This window comes from Lissotriton helveticus, chromosome 5_1, assembly GCF_964261635.1.
Source record: "Lissotriton helveticus chromosome 5_1, aLisHel1.1, whole genome shotgun sequence".
Classification (NCBI taxonomy): domain Eukaryota; kingdom Metazoa; phylum Chordata; class Amphibia; order Caudata; family Salamandridae; genus Lissotriton; species Lissotriton helveticus.
In genome coordinates this window covers 64,194,959-64,218,909 of record NC_136065.1, presented here as the reverse complement: position 1 = coordinate 64,218,909, position 23,951 = coordinate 64,194,959, and the positions used below count along the sequence as shown (strand labels likewise).

Here is a 23,951-nt window from a genome sequence, read left to right as displayed (position 1 = left end):
CGGAGTTCCCAGGGCGCACCCCCTGTGTGGCTGGCCGGAGTGCCCCCCCCCCCACCCCCCCCCCGGCAGGGATCCCCCCGCCCCCGGCTCTTGAAGAGGAAGCGGCTGCTCATTGTCTGTGCCCAGCTGTGTCCTTGGACTGCTGCCTCCTCCACCCCCCCTCCTCCCCCCCTCCGCCCCGCCCTCCCCGTGATGCGCACGGATTGAAGGATTGTGCGGATTAACCACAGCCTGAGCGCTCGGGAAGGTCTCCGGAGCCAGGACCCGAGACAGCCCGGGAGCAGCACCCGAGACAGCCTCGGCCCTGCGCGTCCACCGGAGACCGAGAGCCACCCGGGCCGTCCACCCGCCTGGGACCCCGAGCCACCCACCCCGCCGGGACTACCACCCCAGACATCCTCCGAGACAGACATCCAGCCTGCCCGGGCTGCCACCCCCGAGAGGACCCCTTGGACCCAAGACTTCCACCGGAGACCGAGAGCCACCCGGGCCGTCCACCCACCCGGGACTGCCAGCCACCCCACTCCACCTGCCGCAGGACGACCACCCGAGACATCCTCCGAGGCTGCCACCCCCCGGAGGACCGACAGCCACCCTCTGGGCGCCGTCTCCAGGCTCCATCCCTGGGGCGGCCAGTCCACCCTCTGCTGCCACCCACAGTGCCCGGACCCCATCTGTAGCCGGACTCCCCCCATCCTCTGGGGTCTTTTCTTCTGCCTCCTGGGGGGCAGTGGGCGGAGCCTGAGACCCCCGCCTGCTCCTTGTCCCCCTCATTGTTCCAGGTGTCTTCCCCTCCTCGTCGCCACCTTTTGTTCCATTTGTCTGGCATTGTTGAACCCCTCGCCGTCGTTTCTGCCCCCCCCCCCCCCCCCCTGGTGTTGTGGGTCTCGAGCATCTGTCCTGTCGCCTCGTTTCACCCCTGGCACCCCTTGTAGGCAGCACTTGCTGCTTGCCATCGGTGGCCTGTGATTGTTTCCGCTAGCCTCTCCTTGGCTCAGTCGCCGCAGATCGCCTTCAGTCGCCCCCCCCCTGTGCTTCTCGCCTCCGCCTGGATGCGGTCGCCCTTCTGATCGCCTTTGTGGCTTCTCTTTGTTTCAGTCCTTTGTATCGGGGGCTTCTCTCGCTTGTGTTGCCTATTGTCGCCCTTCCCCTCTTGTCCTCTTCTATCGCCACATCACACTGTCAGACACATCACACGGACAGACGCATCACACTGTCAGACACATCACACTGTCAGACACATCACACTGTGAGACACATCACACGGTCAGACACGTCACACTGTCAGACACATCACACGGTCAGACGCATCACACTGTCAGACACATCACACTGTCAGACACATCACACTGTCAAACACATCACACTGTCAGACGTCTTGCTTCCCGCCCCCTCTTATTGTTGATGGTCACCTGAGAATCCTGCCAGCTTCTGACCACCTCTGATCATTCTCGCTCATGCTGCCTGTCAACCCTTACTGTTATTCTCGTTCTTTGTTGCCCCTTTTAGCTTTCAGTCGTCTCATTGTTGTTGATTGTCTCATAGTTCTTGAGTTCTTCTTATTGCTTTCAGTCGTCTCATCGTTCTTGGTTGCCCCTCATAGCTTCTGATCGTCTCATCTTTCTTAATTGTCTTATAGCTTTCAATCGTCTCATCATTCTTGGTTGCCCCTCATAGCTTCTGATCGTCTCATCTTTCTTGGTTGCCTATAACAGCTTTCGATCTTCTCTTCGTTCTTGGTTGCCTCTTATAGCTTTCAATCGTCTCATCGTTCTTGGTTGCCCCTCATAGCTTCTGATCGTCTCATCTTTCTTGGTTGCCTATAACAGCTTTCGATCTTCTCTTCGTTCTTGGTTGCCTCTTATAGCTTTCAATCGTCTCATCGTTCTTGGTTGCCCCTCATAGCTTCTGATCGTCTCATCTTTCTTAGTTGTCTTTTAGCTTTCAATCGTCTCATCTTTCTTGGTTGCCTATAACAGCTTTTGATCTTCTCTTCGTTATTGGTTGCCCCTCATAGCTTTCACTTGTCTCATAGTTCTTGGTTGTGTCTTATAGATTTTGATCGTCTCATCTTTCTTAGTTGTCTCTTATAGCTTCTGATCGTCTCATCTTTCTTAGTTGTCTCATATAGCTTTCGATCTTCTCTTCGTTCTTGGTTGCCCCATATATCTTTCAATCGTCTCATCGTTCTTGATTGCCACTTATAGCTTTCAATCGTCTCATCGTTCTTGGTTGCCCCTTATAGCTTCTAATCGTCTCATCTTTCTTAGATGTCTCTTATTGCTTTCAGTCGTCTCACCATTCTTGGTTGCCTATTATAGCTTTCGATCTTCTCTTCGTTCTTGGTTGCCCCTCATAGCTTTCACTTGTCTCATAGTTCTTGGTTGTGTCTTATAGATTTTGATCGTCGCATCTTTCTTAGTTGTCTCTTTTGATTTTCAATCATCTCATCGTTCTTGGTTGCCCCTCATAACTTACAATCATCTCATCATTCTGGGATTCCTCCTCATAGATTTCGATTGTGTCTTGTCGTTCTTGGTCACCTGCTAATACTCTTCATTGCCCCTTGTCGCTCTCGTTCATCTCATCGTTCCTTACCGCCTCTAATCCTCTTTGTTGTCCCTCTTGATTTCGATTACCTGTTATCCTTGATCCCTGTCTTACAGTCTTTGTTGCCCCCTCTTGCCTCATCATTTTAGGCCTGCTTCTGCTACTCTTTCTTGCGTCTTCCTGCTTTGGAGCATTTCTTATTGTCCATGGTCGTCTACTAGACTTGTTGCCCTTTGTTTTCCTCAATCTATCCCTTTTGCAACGGATCGCCTGTTGTCGTGGTCCTTGGGTACCGTGTTCCGTTGCTTTGTCGCTAGGTTGAAGCTATGTAAGTCACATGCACGCTGTTTACACTCCTTATGTCAGTTGCACAGGGTTGCCCCTGATTGTTTTTCAGTTGCCCGCTGTGCTTTGTGATTGACAATCCAACTCCTCTTGATCGACGCTTGTTGTTTGCAATCGTCGCCTATGGTCCTACCTAAGGGTGTCTTACAATTCTTGATCGTCCCTTATTTTGATCTGTCGACACATTGTTTCCAAAAGCCTCTTCTCGTCCTCTCTCAGTCGCCTTTCATTGACCCCAGTCGCCCCTCAGTCTGGGTCCTGTAGCAGTTTTTGTTCACTTTGTTAACAATGTTTCATTGTCCCTTCACGCCCCCGGTCCCGGATTCCCAAGGCGTTCTGGCACGTGGTTAAATGGCGGGCTCTTCAGGGAGCAAGCGGGGAGGGGGCACCAGGGGAGGGGGGCACCACGGGAGGACTGGCAGATATCCCAAGATGGCCTCCGTCACAGAAGCACCAGGAGGCAGTGCCAGCGGCCATGGACTAGCAACTCTGGGGAATGGCAAGTGGCCAGCCTTATCCTCGGCCTTTTGAAGTAATTGTGTTGCTTTTTTATTTATTTTTGGGGCTCTTTTTTCTCCTTTAAAGACTGTACCCCAGTTTCATGGGGTGGAGAGGACAGGACTGGAGTGGCAGCGGACTGACTTCTTGTATGGATTGGTAGCGTGACGTCGTCGCCAATACTCTTGGCTTCCAAGACTGAGGTGGATTTGCCAACAAAATTGAAGGCAGTATTTTTTGCAAAGTTTCAGTATTTGCGTACCCCAAAACCTGGATTGCTTTTGAGGGGTGTTTTTGGTGCTTTGGATGCCTCTGTTGTAGGAGGACAGACTTTAAAAGTAAAATACTGCCCCATCCTAAAGTAAATTTCACCCTTTAAAATGGCGGCCCTGCCCGAATGGAAGCTGCAGCTCCTGGAGAGGAAGAGGAAGGAAGAGGAGGAAGGCCGGAAGCGCGAGGTGGAGCTCCAGGAGAGGTTGTCCAAGATGCCCACCTGGAAGCGGGAAATCATCGAGAGGCGGCGGGCCAAGCTGGGCTCAGGGGCCTCCTTCTCGGAAGTGGGTGAGGGCGGTGGGGTCTCGCCACAGCATGGTGGGCCAGGCCCCGTCTGCAGTGGGGATGGTGGCCCAGAGGAGGACGAGAGGACCGTCCTGCAGGAGAAGATTGGGCCAGTGCACCAGAACCCGTTCATCAAGCTGGAGAAGCAGCGGAAAGAGAGCACGGAGAGCGACTCTGGCACCAAGGCGCGGAACATGTCGGACATCTACAGCCAGATGCCGGGCGTACGGACCATCCGGGCAGAAAACATCATCATCATTGAGTCGGATCCCAGCTTCTTCCAGCTTGACGACCATCGGGAGGAGAACAAGTCGAAGAGTGTGGAGGCCCTCAACAGCATGATGGCCGCAGGCAGCCCCCGGGAGATCCACGCCAACGAGGTGCTGATCATCAAGTCGTCCATGAGCCGAAGCGTGGAAGACCTCAACACCATCAACCGTGGCCAGGAGGACAACACTCCCGGGCGGCCACGCAAGGGCCAAGTGAGTCAACTGCTGAGCAAGTTTGGGCAGGAGAAGAGCGGCTGGTCCAGGACAGCCCGGTCCCTGAGTACGGAGAACCTAGGCGACAAGGACCACAAGGAAAGCTGTAACGACGACACACCATCCCCGGAGCCCGAGATGGCACGTGGCCGTCCACTCACCATCCCGCGGTGGGAAACCAATGGACAGCTCAAGGCTAGCGTCAAGGAGAGGACCTCACCAGTGTCCCCCACTTCTCCCAGTACCCCCAGGACTCGCTCAGCGAACGACTCCAGGCGAAGCCCGCTGCCCACCGGTGCTGAGGAGCAGAGGGCCAGGGACCACTCGCTCAGTCCAAGCCGGTCGCTGCCCCCCCAGCACAAGGTGACCCCCTTCCAGAGCCAGCTGAAGTCCAAGTCCCTGGAGGTGAACTCGCCCACGTCACCCTGCAGGTCGCCGGGCTCGCTGAGTCCTCTCGTGCCCAAGCCCTGGCAGAGGGACCTGCTGAGGCATGTGGAGGTGGCACAAGAGCCCCGGGCCAGCATGGCATCAACACCCAAGGACGTGGCCATGCCAGCGGGTGAGCGGTCACCTCTGGAGGGACCGACCAGCCTCGGAGGTCCCACGCATGGGGGGCTGGGCGAGGACCACCTCCTTAATGGCACCCAAGGGGAGGGCGGCGACCAAGGTGGCACCAAACCAGAGCCATCCTGGCGAAGCCATCTGGTTGACCCTGAAAATCAACGCAAGGGGGGCGAAGCAGCGAGCCCCCCAAAAAGGACGTATGAAAGAGAAAGCAGCTGGGAGAAGGAGTCCACCCTGGGCCAAGGGTCAGCCATGTGTCTGGAGTCACAGGGGGTCGCCTACCTGGAGTCAGGGGCAGAGGCGCGCCCGGGGTCCCCGGGGCCCCCAGGACCAGAGACACCGGTGCCCACAGGAGCAGAGACACCGGTACCCACAGGAGCAGGGACACCGGTGCCCACAGGAGCAGGGACTCCTCTGTCTGTGGGGCCAGGACCACCGGAGTCACCAGGATCAGCCGCACCAGAGCCCCCCAGCTCCCTGCCTGTGGCCCCCACCCCCTCGCGCGCCGTGGGGGCCTCGGACCCGAGCCCGCTGGCCGAGGGCGACCCTCAGGGGCCAGCACTGGCCCAGCCGTGGCCTCACTCCCGGAACTCGCCTGTGACGGAGCCCCGGCTGTGGGCCAGCCCTCCCCCGGCCCACAGGCCCTGCCCCAGCCCCGCCGTGCCACAGGAAGCCAGCAGCAGCAGCACCCCGCCTCCCGCTCCCCCCCAGCCCCGGGCGCAGAGCCCGGCGCCCCCCAGCGAGCCCCAGCCCGAGCCCCCCAGCATGAGCCGCCTCTACAACCTCCGCGCCCCCAGCCCGGGGCCGCCGCCCAGGGCGCGCCCCGACGAGGGGCGGCCGCCGCCCTTCAGCCTGCGCCAGCCGGGGGCCTGCTTCTACCAGCCGGAGCGGGCGGGGGCCCGGCCCGGGGGCCCGGAGCAGGGGCCCCAGAGGGCGGAGGAGAGCCCGGGCAGAGGAGGGCCCCCCCAGGGGCCCCAGAGGGCGGAGGAGAGCCCGGGCAGAGGAGGGCCCCTTCAAGGGGGCCAGGAGGAGGGGGCCCCGGCCAGGCGAGGGGGGCCCCTCCCGGGTGCCGCACACCCCTCCATGCAGCGCAAGAGCGGAAACACCATCACCATTAACCCCCGGAAGGCCCCCCCGGGGGCCCCCATCCTGGAGAACGGGGGGCCGGCCGTCCCCGTGGAGGCGGATGCTGCCAGCAGGACTGAGGGGGGGCGCCCCCACCCCCTGAAGAAGAGATACCCCACGGCCGAGGAGATCAAGGTGATCGGGGGCTACCAGGCCCCGGGGCGGTCCTGCCTGTCCAAGAGCGCCCCCCAGCGGAGGAAGGTAGGAAGCGGGGCTCCGGGGGGCGTGGGGGCACGTGGGGTGTGTGTGGGGGGGAAGAGGCTGGGGTGGGGGGTCAGTGGAGGAGATGAGGGGCTGCAGTCTGATACACTATCACTGGGGGGCAGTAGTTCAATCTCCAATGACATTAACACAGCACAAGAAGACAAGCTTCACTCACCTGGCATATCACGGAACATATCAAGTGAACGATGTAAGGAGACACACAGCACTGAATTTAGTTCTAAAGGTAAATCTTTAGTGTAAACCTTTTCTGAATCAATCAAAAAATATATGCAGCTGTCCGTAACAAAGAAACACGTAGACTGTGAAAACACTTAGAGATTGGTCGTGATTGGTGACATGGTGCTGTACAAAGATAAAACAAATGACATATATTCATACATGTAGACAAAACATTTGGTCATGGGTGTCCACTTTAGAGAACACTCGTCACAACAGCATGAAGTATTTCCTTATTTGTGTTGAGACTTGGCGTGGACGGATAGACATAAACAACAACGACGTTTCGACCCTATATATTAGTGCAGACTCATATGCATCTGTGTTGGGTCTTCATCAGGACTCAAGATGGGGGTTTGGACAGCCTGAAAGCACGAAGGAAGCGTGTTTAATGACTTCGTGGGTCCTTTTATCAGAGGATGTCAGCCGACAACCTCGTAAAGCAATCTTGAAGTGGTCAATTCTTTTCGGATTTAATTAGCGATCTTCACTGGCCGGTGGAGAGATATGAGTGGGTGCCGCCGTAGCGATCACTTGAAAGGAGAGAGCAGAGACGTCCGTCCGCAAGCTGCACTAACATGGAGTAGATGTAGTTGAGGGCGGCAAGCATCTCTCAAACAGAGCAAGAACAGGCCGGAGAGGGTTAGTGTCTGCAGACGTCCGTCCCTGCTCTCTCCTTTCAAGTGATCGCTACGGCACCCACTCACATCTTTCCACCGGCTGATGAAGAAGATCGCTAATTAAATCAGAAAAGAATTGACCACTTCAAGATTGCTTTACGAGGTTGTCGGCTGACATCCTCTGATAAAAGGACCCACGAAGTCATTAAACACGCTTCCTTCGTGCTTTCAGGCTGTCCAAACCCCCATCTTGAGTCCTGATGAAGACCCGACACAGATGCATATGAGTCTGCACTAATATATAGGGTCGAAACGTCAACGTTGTTTGTGTCTATCCGTCCACGCAAAGTCTCAACACAAATAAGGAAATACTTCATGCTGTTGTCACGAGTGTTCTCTAAAGTGGACACCCATGACCAAATGTTTTGTCTACATGTATGAATATATGTCATTTGTTTTATCTTTGTACAGCACCATGTCACCAATCACGACCAATCACTAAGTGTTTTCACAGTCTATGTGTTTCTTTGTTACGGACAGCTGCATATATTTTTTGATTGATTCAGAAAAGGTTTACACTAAAGATTTACCTTTAGAACAAAATTCAGTGCTGTGTGTCTCCTTATATCCTTCACTTGATATGTTCCATGATATGTATTAAGTACAGTTTAACAAAGTAATTGTGATTCCCGACAGACCCACTGTTTTAGTTTAGCTTCAATACTCAGGTTCTGTGGGTTACTGGGTTACGCCATTATAACTAATCACTTACCTAGCAGGCATCACTGGCCAATGCAAGCTCCTTTCCTCCAATACCCATACTGGACAGATACTGCAAGCTTCATTCACATAGACACAGCACAAGAAGGCAAGCTTCTCTCACATTGACGAGCGGGCCGGTTACAGCATAGGCTGAGCACGCTTCTCTCACATTGATGAACTGGCCGGTTACAGCATAGGCTGAGCACGCTTCTCTCACATTGTCTGCTGGCCGGTTACATCATAGACTGAGCACGCTTCTCTCACATTGAGGAGCTGGCCGGTTACAGCATAGGCTGAGCACGCTTCTCTCACATTGACTAGCGGGCCGGTTACAGCATAGGCTGAGCACGCTTCTCTCACATTGACGAGCTGGCCGGTTACAGCATAGGCTGAGCACGCTTCTCTCACATTGACGAGCTGGCCGGTTACAGCATAGACTGAGCACGCTTGTCTCACATTGACGAGCGGGCCGGTTACAGCATCGACTGAGCACGCTTCTCTCACATTGACAAGCTGGCCGGTTACAGCATAGACTAAGCACGCTTCTCTCACATTGATGAACTGGCCGGTTACAGCATAGGCTGAGCACGCTTTTCTCACATTGTCTGCTGGCCGGTTACATCATAGACTGAGCACGCTTCTCTCACATTGAGGAGCTGGCCGGTTACAGCATAGGCTGAGCACGCTTCTCTCACATTGACTAGCGGGCCGGTTACAGCATAGGCTGAGCACGCTTCTCTCACATTGACGAGCTGGCCGGTTACAGCATAGGCTGAGCACGCTTCTCTCACATTGACGAGCTGGCCGGTTACAGCATAGGCTGAGCAAGCTTCTCTCACATTGACGAGCTGGCCGGTTACAGCATAGGCTGAGCACGCTTCTCTCTCTTCTGACGAGCTGGCCGGTTACAGAATAGGCTGAGCACGCTTCTCTCACATGGACGAGCTGGCCGGTTACAGCATAGGCTGAGCACGCTTCTCTCACATTGACTTGCTGGCCGGTTACAGCATAGGTTGAGCAAGCTTCTCTCACATGGACGAGCTGGCCGGTTACAGCATAGGCTAAGCACGCTTCTCTCACATTGACGAGCTGGCCGGTTACAGCATAGGCTGAGCAAGCTTCTCTCACATTGACGAGCTGGCCGGTTACAGCATAGGCTGAGCACGCTTCTCTCTCTTCTGACGAGCTGGCCGGTTACAGAATAGGCTGAGCACGCTTCTCTCACATGGACGAGCTGGCCGGTTACAGCATAGGCTGAGCACGCTTCTCTCACATTGACTTGCTGGCCGGTTACAGCATAGGCTGAGCAAGCTTCTCTCACATGGACGAGCTGGCCGGTTACAGCATAGGCTGAGCACGCTTCTCTCACATTGACGAGCTGGCCGGTTACAGCATAGGCTGAGCAAGCTTCTCTCACATTGACGAGCTGGCCGGTTACAGCATAGGCTGAGCACGCTTCTCTCTCTTCTGACGAGCTGGCCGGTTACAGAATAGGCTGAGCACGCTTCTCTCACATGGACGAGCTGGCCGGTTACAGCATAGGCTGAGCACGCTTCTCTCACATTGACTTGCTGGCCGGTTACAGCATAGGCTGAGCAAGCTTCTCTCACATGGACGAGCTGGCCGGTTACAGCATAGGCTGAGCACGCTTCTCTCACATGGACGAGCTGGCCGGTTACAGCATAGGCTGAGCACGCTTCTCTCACACTGACGAGCTGGCCGGTTACAGCATAGGCTGAGCACGCTTCTCTCACATCGACGAGCTGGCCAGTTACAGCATAGACTGAGCACGCTTCTCTCACATTGACGAGCGGGCCGGTTACAGCATAGGCTGAGCAAGCTTCTCTCACACTGACTAGCTGGCCGGTTACAGCATAGACTGAGCACGCTTCTCTCACATTGACTGGCGGGCCGGTTACAGCATAGACTGAGCACGCTTCTCTCACACTGACGAGCTGACCGGTTACAGCATAGACTGAGCACGCTTCTCTCACACTGACGAGCTGACCGGTTACAGCATAGACTGAGCACGCTTCTCTTCAATTGATGAGCTGGCCAGTTACAGCATAGGCTGAGCACGCTTCTCTCACATTGACGAGCTGGCCGGTTACAGCATAGGCTGAGCACGCTTCTCTCTCTTCTGACGAGCTGGCCGGTTACAGAATAGGCTGAGCACGCTTCTCTCACATGGACGAGCTGGCCGGTTACAGCATAGGCTGAGCACGCTTCTCTCACATTGACTTGCTGGCCGGTTACAGCATAGGCTGAGCAAGCTTCTCTCACATGGACGAGCTGGCCGGTTACAGCATAGGCTGAGCACGCTTCTCTCACATTGACGAGCTGGCCGGTTACAGCATAGGCTGAGCAAGCTTCTCTCACATTGACGAGCTGGCCGGTTACAGCATAGGCTGAGCACGCTTCTCTCTCTTCTGACGAGCTGGCCGGTTACAGAATAGGCTGAGCACGCTTCTCTCACATGGACGAGCTGGCCGGTTACAGCTAGGCTGAGCACGCTTCTCTCACATTGACTTGCTGGCCGGTTACAGCATAGGCTGAGCAAGCTTCTCTCACATGGACGAGCTGGCCGGTTACAGCATAGGCTGAGCACGCTTCTCTCACATGGACGAGCTGGCCGGTTACAGCATAGGCTGAGCACGCTTCTCTCACACTGACGAGCTGGCCGGTTACAGCATAGGCTGAGCACGCTTCTCTCACATCGACGAGCTGGCCAGTTACAGCATAGACTGAGCACGCTTCTCTCACATTGACGAGCGGGCCGGTTACAGCATAGGCTGAGCAAGCTTCTCTCACACTGACTAGCTGGCCGGTTACAGCATAGACTGAGCACGCTTCTCTCACATTGACTGGCGGGCCGGTTACAGCATAGACTGAGCACGCTTCTCTCACACTGACGAGCTGACCGGTTACAGCATAGACTGAGCACGCTTCTCTCACACTGACGAGCTGACCGGTTACAGCATAGACTGAGCACGCTTCTCTTCAATTGATGAGCTGGCCAGTTACAGCATAGGCTGAGCACGCTTCTCTCACATTGACGAGCTGGCCGGTTACAGCATAGGCTGAGCACGCTTCTCTTACATTGACGAGCGGGTCGGTTACATCATAGACTGAGCACGCTTCTCTCACATTGACGAGCCGGCCGGTTACAGCATAGGCTGAGCACGCTTCTCTCACATTGACGATCTGGCCGGTAACATCATAGACTGAGCACGCTTCTCTCACATTGACAAGCTGGCCGGTTACAGCATAGGCTGAGCACGCTTCTCTCACATTGACTAGCGGGCCGGTTACAGCATAGGCTGAGCACGCTTCTCTTACATTGACGAGCAGGCCGGTTACAGCATAGGCTGAGCACGCTTCTCTCACATTGACGAGCGGGCCGGTTACAGCATAGGCTGAGCACGCTTCTCTCACATTGACGAGCTGGCCGGTTACAGCATAGGCTGAGCACGCTTCTCTCACATTGACGAGCTGGCCGGTTACAGCATAGGCTGAGCACGCTTCTCTCACATTGACGAGCGGGCCGGTTACATCATAGACTGAGCACGCTTCTCTCACATTGACGAGCTGGCCGGTTACAGCATAGGCTGAGCACGCTTCTCTCACATTGACGAGCTGGCCGGTTTCAGCATAGGCTTAGCACTCTTCTCTCACATTGACGAGCGGGCCGGTTACATCATAGACTGAGCACGCTTCTCTCACATTGACGAGCGGGCCGGTTACAGCATAGGCTGAGCACGCTTCTCTCACATTGATGAGCGAGCCGGTTACAGCATAGACTGAGCACGCTTCTCTCACATTGACGAGCTGGCCGGTTACAGCATAGGCTGAGCACACTTCTCTCACATTGACTAGCGGGCCAGTTACAGCATAGGCTGAGCAAGCTTCTCTCACATTGACGAGCGGGCCGGTTACAGCATAGGCTGAGCAAGCTTCTCTCACATTGACGAGCTGACCTGTTACAGCATAGGCTGAGCACGCTTCTCTCACATTGACGAGCGGGCCGGTTACAGCATAGACTGAGCACGCTTCTCTCACATTGACGAGCTGACCGGCTACAGCATAGGCTGAGCAAGCTTCTCGCACATTGACGAGCTGGCCGGTTACAGCATAGGCTGAGCACGCTTCTCTCACATTGACGAGCTGGCCAGTTACAGCATAGACTGAGCACGCTTCTCTCACATTGATGAGCTGGCCGGTTACAGCATAGGCTGAGCAAGCTTCTCTCACACTGACTAGCTGGCCGGTTACAGCATAGACTGAGCACGCTTCTCTCACATTGACGAGCTGGCCGGTTACAGCATAGGCTGAGCACGCTTCTCTCTCATCGACGAGCTGGCCGGTTACAGCATAGACTGAGCACGCTTCTCTCACATTGACGAGCTGGCCGGTTACAGCATAGGCTGAGCACGCTTCTCTCACATTGACGAGCTGGCCGGTTACAGCATAGGCTTAGCACGCTTCTCTCACATTGACGAGCGGGCCGGTTACATCATAGACTGAGCACGCTTCTCTCACATTGACGAGCGAGCCGGTTACAGCATAGACTGAGCACGCTTCTCTCACATTGACGAGCTGGCCGGTTACAGCATAGGCTGAGCACACTTCTCTCACATTGACTAGCGGGCCGGTTACAGCATAGGCTGAGCAAGCTTCTCTCACCATGACGAGCGGGCCGGTTACAGCATAGGCTGAGCAAGCTTCTCTCACATTGACGAGCTGGCCGGTTACAGCATAGGCTGAGCACGCTTCTCTCTCTTCTGACGAGCTGGCCGGTTACAGAATAGGCTGAGCACGCTTCTCTCACATGGACGAGCTGGCCGGTTACAGCATAGGCTGAGCACGCTTCTCTCACATTGACTTGCTGGCCGGTTTCAGCATAGGCTGAGCAAGCTTCTCTCACATGGACGAGCTGGCCGGTTACAGCATAGGCTGAGCACGCTTCTCTCACATTGACGAGCTGGCCGGTTACAGCATAGGCTGAGCAAGCTTCTCTCACATTGACGAGCTGGCCGGTTACAGCATAGGCTGAGCACGCTTCTCTCTCTTCTGACGAGCTGGCCGGTTACAGAATAGGCTGAGCACGCTTCTCTCACATGGACGAGCTGGCCGGTTACAGCATAGGCTGAGCACGCTTCTCTCACATTGACTTGCTGGCCGGTTACAGCATAGGCTGAGCAAGCTTCTCTCACATGGACGAGCTGGCCGGTTACAGCATAGGCTGAGCACGCTTCTCTCACATGGACGAGCTGGCCGGTTACAGCATAGGCTGAGCACGCTTCTCTCACACTGACGAGCTGGCCGGTTACAGCATAGGCTGAGCACGCTTCTCTCACATCGACGAGCTGGCCAGTTACAGCATAGACTGAGCACGCTTCTCTCACATTGACTGGCGGGCCGGTTACAGCATAGACTGAGCACGCTTCTCTCACACTGACGAGCTGACCGGTTACAGCATAGACTGAGCACGCTTCTGTCACACTGACGAGCTGACCGGTTACAGCATAGACTGAGCACGCTTCTCTTCAATTGACGAGCTGGCCAGTTACAGCATAGGCTGAGCACCCTTCTCTCACATTGACGAGCTGGCCGGTTACAGCATAGGCTGAGCACGCTTCTCTCACATTGACGAGCGGGTCGGTTACATCATAGACTGAGCACGCTTCTCTCACATTGACGAGCCGGCCGGTTACAGCATAGGCTGAGCACGCTTCTCTCACATTGACGATCTGGCCGGTAACATCATAGACTGAGCACGCTTCTCTCACATTGACGAGCTGGCCGGTTACAGCATAGGCTGAGCACGCTTCTCTCACATTGACTAGCGGGCCAGTTACAGCATAGGCTGAGCACGCTTCTCTTACATTGACGAGCAGGCCGGTTACAGCATAGGCTGAGCACGCTTCTCTCACATTGACGAGCTGGCCGGTTACAGCATAGGCTGAGCACGCTTCTCTCACATTGACGAGCTGGCCGGTTACAGCATAGGCTGAGCACGCTTCTCTCACATTGACGAGCTGGCCGGTTACAGCATAGGCTGAGCACGCTTCTCTCACATTGACGAGCTGGCCGGTTACAGCATAGGCTGAGCACGCTTCTCTCACATTGACGAGCGGGCCGGTTACATCATAGACTGAGCACGCTTCTCTCACATTGACGAGCTGGCCGGTTGCAGCATAGGCTGAGCACGCTTCTCTCACATTGACGAGCTGGCCGGTTTCAGCATAGGCTTAGCACTCTTCTCTCACATTGACGAGCGGGCCGGTTACATCATAGACTGAGCACGCTTCTCTCACATTGACGAGCGGGCCGGTTACAGCATAGGCTGAGCACGCTTCTCTCACATTGACGAGCGAGCCGGTTACAGCATAGACTGAGCACGCTTCTCTCACATTGACGAGCTGGCCGGTTACAGCATAGGCTGAGCACACTTCTCTCACATTGACTAGCGGGCCAGTTACAGCATAGGCTGAGCAAGCTTCTCTCACATTGACGAGCGGGCCGGTTACAGCATAGGCTGAGCAAGCTTCTCTCACATTGACGAGCTGGCCGGTTACAGCATAGGCTGAGCACGCTTCTCTCACATTGACGAGCGGGCCGGTTACAGCATAGACTGAGCACGCTTCTCTCACATTGACAAGCTGACCGGCTACAGCATAGGCTGAGCAAGCTTCTCACTCATTGACGAGCTGGCCGGTTACAGCATAGGCTGAGCACGCTTCTCTCACATTGACGAGCTGGCCAGTTACAGCATAGACTGAGCACGCTTCTCTCACATTGACGAGCTGGCCGGTTACAGCATAGGCTGAGCAAGCTTCTCTCACACTGACTAGCTGGCCGGTTACAGCATAGACTGAGCACGCTTCTCCCACATTGACGAGCTGGCCGGTTACAGCATAGGCTGAGCACGCTTCTCTCTCATCGACGAGCTGGCCGGTTACAGCATAGACTGAGCACGCTTCTCTCACATTGACGAGCTGGCCGGTTACAGCATAGGCTGAGCACGCTTCTCTCACATTGACGAGCTGGCCGGTTACAGCATAGGCTTAGCACGCTTCTCTCACATTGACGAGCGGGCCGGTTACATCATAGGCTGAGCAAGCTTCTCTCACATTGACGAGCTGGCCGGTTACAGCATAGGCTGAGCACACTTCTCTCACATTGACTAGCGGGCCGGTTACAGCATAGGCTGAGCAAGCTTCTCTCACATTGACGAGCGGGCCGGTTACAGCATAGGCTGAGCAAGCTTCTCTCACATTGACGAGCTGGCCGGTTACAGCATAGGCTGAGCACGCTTCTCTCACATTGACGAGCTGGCCGGTTACAGCATAGGCTGAGCACACTTCTCTCACATTGACTAGCGGGCCGGTTACAGCATAGGCTGAGCAAGCTTCTCTCACATTGACGAGCGGGCCGGTTACAGCATAGGCTGAGCAAGCTTCTCTCACATTGACGAGCGGGCCGGTTACAGCATAGACTGAGCACGCTTCTCTCACATTGACGAGCTGACCGGCTACAGCATTGGCTGAGCAAGCTTCTCACACATTGACGAGCTGGCCGGTTACAGCATAGGCTGAGCACGCTTCTCTCACATTGACGAGCTGGCCAGTTACAGCATAGACTGAGCACGCTTCTCTCACATTGACGAGCTGGCCAGTTACAGCATAGACTGAGCACGCTTCTCTCACATTGACGAGCTGGCCGGTTACAGCATAGGCTGAGCACGCTTCTCTCACATTGATGAACTGGCCGGTTACAGCATAGGCTGAGCACGCTTCTCTCACATTGTCTGCTGGCCGGTTACAGAATAGACTGAGCACGCTTCTCTCAGATGGACGAGCTGGCCGGTTACAGCATAGACTGAGCACGCTTCTCTCACATTGATGAACTGGCCGGTTACAGCATAGGATGAGCACGCTTCTCTAACATTGTCTGCTGGCCGGTTACAGAATAGACTGAGCACGCTTCTCTCACATTGACGAGCTGGCCGGTTACATCATAGACTGAGCACGCTTCTCTCACATTGACGAGCTGGCCGGTTACAGCATAGGCTGAGCACGCTTCTCTCACATTGACTAGCGGGCCGGTTACAGCATAGGCTGAGCACGCTTCTCTCACATTGACGAGCTGGCCGGTTACAGCATAGGCTGAGCACGCTTCTCTCACATTGACGAGCTGGCCGGTTACAGCATAGGCTGAGCAAGCTTCTCTCACATTGACGAGCTGGCCGGTTACAGCATAGGCTGAGCACGCTTCTCTCTCTTCTGATGAGCTGGCCGGTTACAGAATAGGCTGAGCACGCTTCTCTCACATGGACGAGCTGGCCGGTTACAGCATAGGCTGAGCACGCTTCTCTCACATTGACTTGCTGGCCGGTTACAGCATAGGCTGAGCAAGCTTCTCTCACATGGATGAGCTGGCCGGTTACAGCATAGGCTGAGCACGCTTCTCTCACATGGACGAGCTGGCCGGTTACAGCATAGGCTGAGCACGCTTCTCTCACACTGACGAGCTGGCCGGTTACAGCATAGGCTGAGCACGCTTCTCTCACATCGACGAGCTGGCCAGTTACAGCATAGACTGAGCACGCTTCTCTCACATTGACGAGCGGGCCGGTTACAGCATAGGCTGAGCAAGCTTCTCTCACACTGACTAGCTGGCCGGTTACAGCATAGACTGAGCACGCTTCTCTCACATTGACTAGCGGGCCGGGTACAGCATAGACTGAGCACGCTTCTCTCACACTGACGAGCTGACCGGTTACAGCATAGACTGAGCACGCTTCTCTCACACTGACGAGCTGACCGGTTACAGCATAGACTGAGCACGCTTCTCTTCAATTGACGAGCTGGCCTGTTACAGCATAGGCTGAGCACGCTTCTCTCACATTGACGAGCTGGCCGGTTACAGCATAGGCTGAGCACGCTTCTCTCACATTGACGAGCGGGTCGGTTACATCATAGACTGAGCACGCTTCTCTCACATTGACGAGCCGGCCGGTTACAGCATAGGCTGAGCACGCTTCTCTCACATTGACGAGCTGGCCGGTTACAGCATAGGCTGAGCACACTTCTCTCACATTGACTAGCGGGCCGGTTACAGCATAGACTGAGCACGCTTCTCTCACATTGACGAGCCGGTCGGTTACAGCATAGGCTGAGCAAGCTTCTCTCACATTGACGAGCGGGCGGGTTACAGCATAGGCTGAGCAAGCGTCTCTCACATTGACGAGCTGGCCGGTTACATCATAGGCTGAGCACGCTTCTCTCACATTGACGAGCGGGCCGGTTACAGCATAGACTGAGCACGCTTCTCTCACATTGACGAGCGGGCCGGTTACAGCATAGGCTGAGCACGCTTCTCTCACATTGACGAGCTGGCCGGTTACATCATAGACTGAGCACGCTTCTCTCACATTGACGAGCTGGCCGGTTACAGCATAGGCTGAGTACGCTTCTCTCACATTGACTAGCGGGCCGGTTACAGCATAGGCTGATCACGCTTCTCTTACATTGACGAGCAGGCCGGTTACAGCATAGGCTGAGCACGCTTCTCTCACATTGACGAGCGGCCGGTTACAGCATAGGCTGAGCACGCTTCTCTCACATTGACGAGCTGGCCGGTTACAGCATAGGCTGAGCACGCTTCTCTCACATTGACGAGCTGGCCGGTTACAGCATAGGCTGAGCACGCTTCTCTCTCTTCTGACGAGCTGGCCGGTTACAGCATAGGCTGAGCACGCGTCTCTCACACTGACGGGCTGGTCGGTTACAGCATAGGCTGAGCACGCTTCTCTTACATTGACGAGCGGGCCGGTTACAGCATAGGCTGAGCACGCTTCTCTCACATTGACGAGCGGGCCGGTTACATCATAGACAGAGCACGCTTCTCTCACATTGACGAGCCGGTCGGTTACAGCATAGGCTGAGCACGCTTCTCTCACATTGACGAGCTGGCCGGTTACAGCACAGAATGACCAAGCTTCTCTCACATTGACGAGCTGGTCGGTTACAGCATAGGCTGAGCACGCTTCTCTTACATTGACGAGCGGGCCGGTTACAGCATAGGCTGAGCACGCTTCTCTCACATTGACGAGCGGGCCGGTTACAGCATAGACTGAGCACGCTTCTCTCACATTGATGAGCTGGCCGGTTACAGCATAGGCTGAGCACGCTTCTCTCACATTGACGAGCGGGCCGGTTACATCATAGACTGAGCACGCTTCTCTCACATTGACGAGCTGGCCGGTTACAGCACAGAATGACCAAGCTTCTCTCACATTGACGAGCTGGTCGGTTACAGCATAGGCTGAGCACGCTTCTCTTACATTGACGAGCGGGCCGGTTACAGCATAGGCTGAGCACGCTTCTCTCACATTGACGAGCGGGCCGGTTACAGCATAGACTGAGCACGCTTCTCTCACATTGATGAGCTGGCCGGTTACAGCATAGGCTGAGCACGCTTCTCTCACATTGACGAGCGGGCCGGTTACATCATAGACTGAGCACGCTTCTCTCACATTGACGAGCTGGCCAGTTACAGCATAGACTGAGCAAGCTTCTCTCACATTGACTAGCTGGCCGGTTACAGCATAGGCTGAGCAAGCTTCTCTCACATTGACGAGCTGGCCGGTTACAGCATAGGCTGAGCACGCTTCTCTCTCATCGACGAGCTGGCCGGTTACAGCATAGGCTGAGCACGCTTCTCTCACATTGACGAGCGGGCCGGTTACATCATAGACTGAGCACGCTTCTCTCACATTGACGAGCCGGTCGGTTATAGCATAGGCTGAGCACACTTCTCTCACATTGACTAGCTGGCCGGTTACAGCACAGAATGAGCAAGCTTCTCTCACATTGACGAGCTGGTCGGTTACAGCATAGGCTGAGCACGCTTCTCTTACATTGACGAGCGGGCCGGTTACAGCATAGGCTGAGCACGCTTCTCTCACATTGACGAGCGGGCCGGTTACAGCATAGACTGAGCACGCTTCTCTCACATTGATGAGCTGGCCGGTTACAGCATAGGCTGAGCACGCTTCTCTCACATTGACGAGCGGGACGGTTACATCATAGACTGAGCACGCTTCTCTCACATTGACGAGCTGGCCAGTTACAGCATAGACTGAGCAAGCTTCTCTCACATTGACTAGCTGGCCGGTTACAGCATAGGCTGAGCAAGCTTCTCTCACATTGACGAGCTGGCCGGTTACAGCATAGGCTGAGCACGCTTCTCTCTCATCGACGAGCTGGCCGGTTACAGCATAGACTGAGCACGCTTCTCTCACATTGACGAGCTGGCCGGTTACAGCATAGACTGAGCAAGCTTCTCTCACATTGACGAGCTTACCGGCTACAGCATAGGCTGAGCAAGCTTCTCTCACATTGACGAGCTTGCCGGTTACAGCATAGACTGAGCAAGCTTCTCTCACATTGACGAGCTGGCCGGTTACAGCATAGGCTGAGCACGCTTCTCTCACATTGACGAGCTGGCCGGTTACAGCATAGGCTGAGCACGCTTCTCTCTCTTCTGACGAGCTGTCCGGTTACAGCATAGGCTGAGCACGCTTCTCTCACACTGACGGGCTGGTCGGTTACAGCATAGGCTGAGCACGCTTCTCTTACATTGACGAGCGGGCCGGTTACAGCATAGGCTGAGCACGCTTCTCTCACATTGACGAGCGGGCCGGTTACATCATAGACTGAGCACGCTTCTCTCACATTGACGAGCCGGTCGGTTACAGCATAGGCTGAGCACACTTCTCTCACATTGACGAGCTGGCCGGTTACAGCACAGAATGAGCAAGCTTCTCTCACATTGACGAGCTGGTCGGTTACAGCATAGGCTGAGCACGCTTCTCTTAAATTGACGAGCGGGCCGGTTACAGCATAGGCTGAGCACGCTTCTCTCACATTGACGAGCGGGCCGGTTACAGCATAGACTGAGCACGCTTCTCTCACATTGATGAGCTGGCCGGTTACAGCATAGGCTGAGCACGCTTCTCTCACATTGACGAGCGGGCCGGTTACATCATAGACTGAGCACGCTTCTCTCACATTGACGAGCTGGCCAGTTACAGCATAGACTGAGCAAGCTTCTCTCACATTGACTAGCTGGCCGGTTACAGCATAGGCTGAGCAAGCTTCTCTCACATTGACGAGCTGGCCGGTTACAGCATAGGCTGAGCACGCTTCTCTCTCATCGACGAGCTGGCCGGTTACAGCATAGACTGAGCACGCTTCTCTCACATTGACGAGCTGGCCGGTTACAGCATAGACTGAGCAAGCTTCTCTCACATTGACGAGCTGACCGGCTACAGCATAGGCTGAGCAAGCTTCTCTCACATTGACGAGCTTGCCGGTTACAGAATAGGCTGAGCACGCTTCTCTCACATGGACGAGCTGGCCGGTTACAGCATAGGCTGAGCACGCTTCTCTCACATTGACTTGCTGGCCGGTTACAGCATAGGCTGAGCAAGCTTCTCTCACATGGATGAGCTGGCCGGTTACAGCATAGGCTGAGCACGCTTCTCTCACATGGACGAGCTGGCCGGTTACAGCATAGGCTGAGCACGCTTCTCTCACACTGACGAGCTGGCCGGTTACAGCATAGGCTGAGCACGCTTCTCTCACATCGACGAGCTGGCCAGTTACAGCATAGACTGAGCACGCTTCTCTCACATTGACGAGCGGGCCGGTTACAGCATAGGCTGAGCAAGCTTCTCTCACACTGACTAGCTGGCCGGTTACAGCATAGACTGAGCACGCTTCTCTCACATTGACTAGCGGGCCGGTTACAGCATAGACTGAGCACGCTTCTCTCACACTGACGAGCTGACCGGTTACAGCATAGACTGAGCACGCTTCTCTCACACTGACGAGCTGACCGGTTACAGCATAGACTGAGCACGCTTCTCTTCAATTGACGAGCTGGCCTGTTACAGCATAGGCTGAGCACGCTTCTCTCACATTGACGAGCTGGCCGGTTACAGCATAGGCTGAGCACGCTTCTCTCACATTGACGAGCGGGTCGGTTACATCATAGACTGAGCACGCTTCTCTCACATTGACGAGCCGGCCGGTTACAGCATAGGCTGAGCACGCTTCTCTCACATTGACGAGCTGGCCGGTTACAGCATAGGCTGAGCACACTTCTCTCACATTGACTAGCGGGCCGGTTACAGCATAGACTGAGCACGCTTCTCTCACATTGACGAGCCGGTCGGTTACAGCATAGGCTGAGCAAGCTTCTCTCACATTGACGAGCGGGCGGGTTACAGCATAGGCTGAGCAAGCGTCTCTCACATTGACGAGCTGGCCGGTTACATCATAGGCTGACCACGCTTCTCTCACATTGACGAGCGGGCCGGTTACAGCATAGACTGAGCACGCTTCTCTCACATTGACGAGCGGGCCGGTTACAGCATAGGCTGAGCACGCTTCTCTCACATTGACGAGCTGGCCGGTTACATCATAGACTGAGCACGCTTCTCTCACATTGACGAGCTGGCCGGTTACAGCATAGGCTGAGTACGCTTCTCTCACATTGACTAGCGGGCCGGTTACAGCATAGGCTGATCACGCTTCTCTTACATTGACGAGCAGGCCGGTTACAGCATAGGCTGAGCACGCTTCTCTCACATTGACGAGCGGCCGGTTACAGCATAGGCTGAGCACGCTTCTCTCACATTGACGAGCTGGCCGGTTACAGCATAGGCTGAGCACGCTTCTCTCACATTGACGAGCTGGCCGGTTACAGCATAGGCTGAGCACGCTTCTCTCTCTTCTGACGAGCTGGCCGGTTACAGCATAGGCTGAGCACGCGTCTCTCACACTGACGGGCTGGTCGGTTACAGCATAGGCTGAGCACGCTTCTCTTACATTGACGAGCGGGCCGGTTACAGCATAGGCTGAGCACGCTTCTCTCACATTGACGAGCGGGCCGGTTACATCATAGACAGAGCACGCTTCTCTCACATTGACGAGCCGGTCGGTTACAGCATAGGCTGAGCACGCTTCTCTCACATTGACGAGCTGGCCGGTTACAGCACAGAATGACCAAGCTTCTCTCACATTGACGAGCTGGTCGGTTACAGCATAGGCTGAGCACGCTTCTCTTACATTGACGAGCGGGCCGGTTACAGCATAGGCTGAGCACGCTTCTCTCACATTGACGAGCGGGACGGTTACAGCATAGACTGAGCACGCTTCTCTCACATTGATGAGCTGGCCGGTTACAGCATAGGCTGAGCACGCTTCTCTCACATTGACGAGCGGGCCGGTTACATCATAGACTGAGCACGCTTCTCTCACATTGACGAGCTGGCCGGTTACAGCACAGAATGACCAAGCTTCTCTCACATTGACGAGCTGGTCGGTTACAGCATAGGCTGAGCACGCTTCTCTTACATTGACGAGCGGGCCGGTTACAGCATAGGCTGAGCACGCTTCTCTCACATTGACGAGCGGGCCGGTTACAGCATAGACTGAGCACGCTTCTCTCACATTGATGAGCTGGCCGGTTACAGCATAGGCTGAGCACGCTTCTCTCACATTGACGAGCGGGCCGGTTACATCATAGACTGAGCACGCTTCTCTCACATTGACGAGCTGGCCAGTTACAGCATAGACTGAGCAAGCTTCTCTCACATTGACTAGCTGGCCGGTTACAGCATAGGCTGAGCAAGCTTCTCTCACATTGACGAGCTGGCCGGTTACAGCATAGGCTGAGCACGCTTCTCTCTCATCGACGAGCTGGCCGGTTACAGCATAGACTGAGCACGCTTCTCTCACATTGACGAGCTGGCCGGTTACAGCATAGACTGAGCAAGCTTCTCTCACATTGACGAGCTGACCGGCTACAGCATAGGCTGAGCAAGCTTCTCTCACATTGACGAGCTTGCCGGTTACAGCATAGACTGAGCAAGCTTCTCTCACATTGACGAGCTGGCCGGTTACAGCATAGGCTGAGCACGCTTCTCTCACATTGACGAGCTGGCCGGTTACAGCATAGACTGAGCAAGCTTCTCTCACATTGATGAGCGGGCCGGTTACAGCATAGACTGAGCAAGCTTCTCTCACATTGACAAGCTGGACGGTTACAGCATAGACTGAGCAAGCTTCTCTCACATTGACGAGCTGGCCAGTTACAGCATAGACTGAGCAAGCTTCTCTCACATTGACGAGCTGGCCAGTTGCAGCATAGTCTGAGCAAGCTTCTCTCACATTGACGAGCTGGCCGGTTACAGCATAGGCTGAGCACGCTTCTCTCACATTGACGAGCTGGCCGGTTACAGCATAGGCTGAGCACGCTTCTCTCTCTTCTGACGAGCTGGCCGGTTACAGCATAGGCTGAGCACGCTTCTCTCACACTGACGGGCTGGTCGGTTACAGCATAGGCTGAGCACGCTTCTCTTACATTGACGAGCGGGCCGGTTACAGCATAGGCTGAGCACGCTTCTCTCACATTGACGAGCGGGCCGGTTACATCATAGACTGAGCACGCTTCTCTCACATTGACGAGCCGGTCGGTTATAGCATAGGCTGAGCACACTTCTCTCACATTGACTAGCTGGCCGGTTACAGCACAGAATGAGCAAGCTTCTCTCACATTGACGAGCTGGTCGGTTACAGCATAGGCTGAGCACGCTTCTCTTACATTGACGAGCGGGCCGGTTACAGCATAGGCTGAGCACGCTTCTCTCACATTGACGAGCGGGCCGGTTACAGCATAGACTGAGCACGCTTCTCTCACATTGATGAGCTGGCCGGTTACAGCATAGGCTGAGCACGCTTCTCTCACATTGACGAGCGGGACGGTTACATCATAGACTGAGCACGCTTCTCTCACATTGACGAGCTGGCCAGTTACAGCATAGACTGAGCAAGCTTCTCTCACATTGACTAGCTGGCCGGTTACAGCATAGGCTGAGCAAGCTTCTCTCACATTGACGAGCTGGCCGGTTACAGCATAGGCTGAGCACGCT

General features: G+C 55.2%; 1 protein-coding gene across 1 annotated transcript in view; it reads left to right on the top strand.

Annotated features, from left to right (window-relative positions):
• Positions 1-211: 211 nt before the first annotated feature.
• The window catches only part of PPP1R18 (protein phosphatase 1 regulatory subunit 18), a 97,295-nt gene continuing 73,555 nt past the window's right edge, over positions 212-23,951 (top strand). The window contains exon 1 of the mRNA XM_078641710.1: positions 212-6,323. Coding sequence (XP_078497836.1) covers positions 3,774-6,323 — 2,550 coding nt within the window. The 5' untranslated portion in view covers positions 212-3,773. The remainder of the gene's footprint in view (positions 6,324-23,951) is intronic.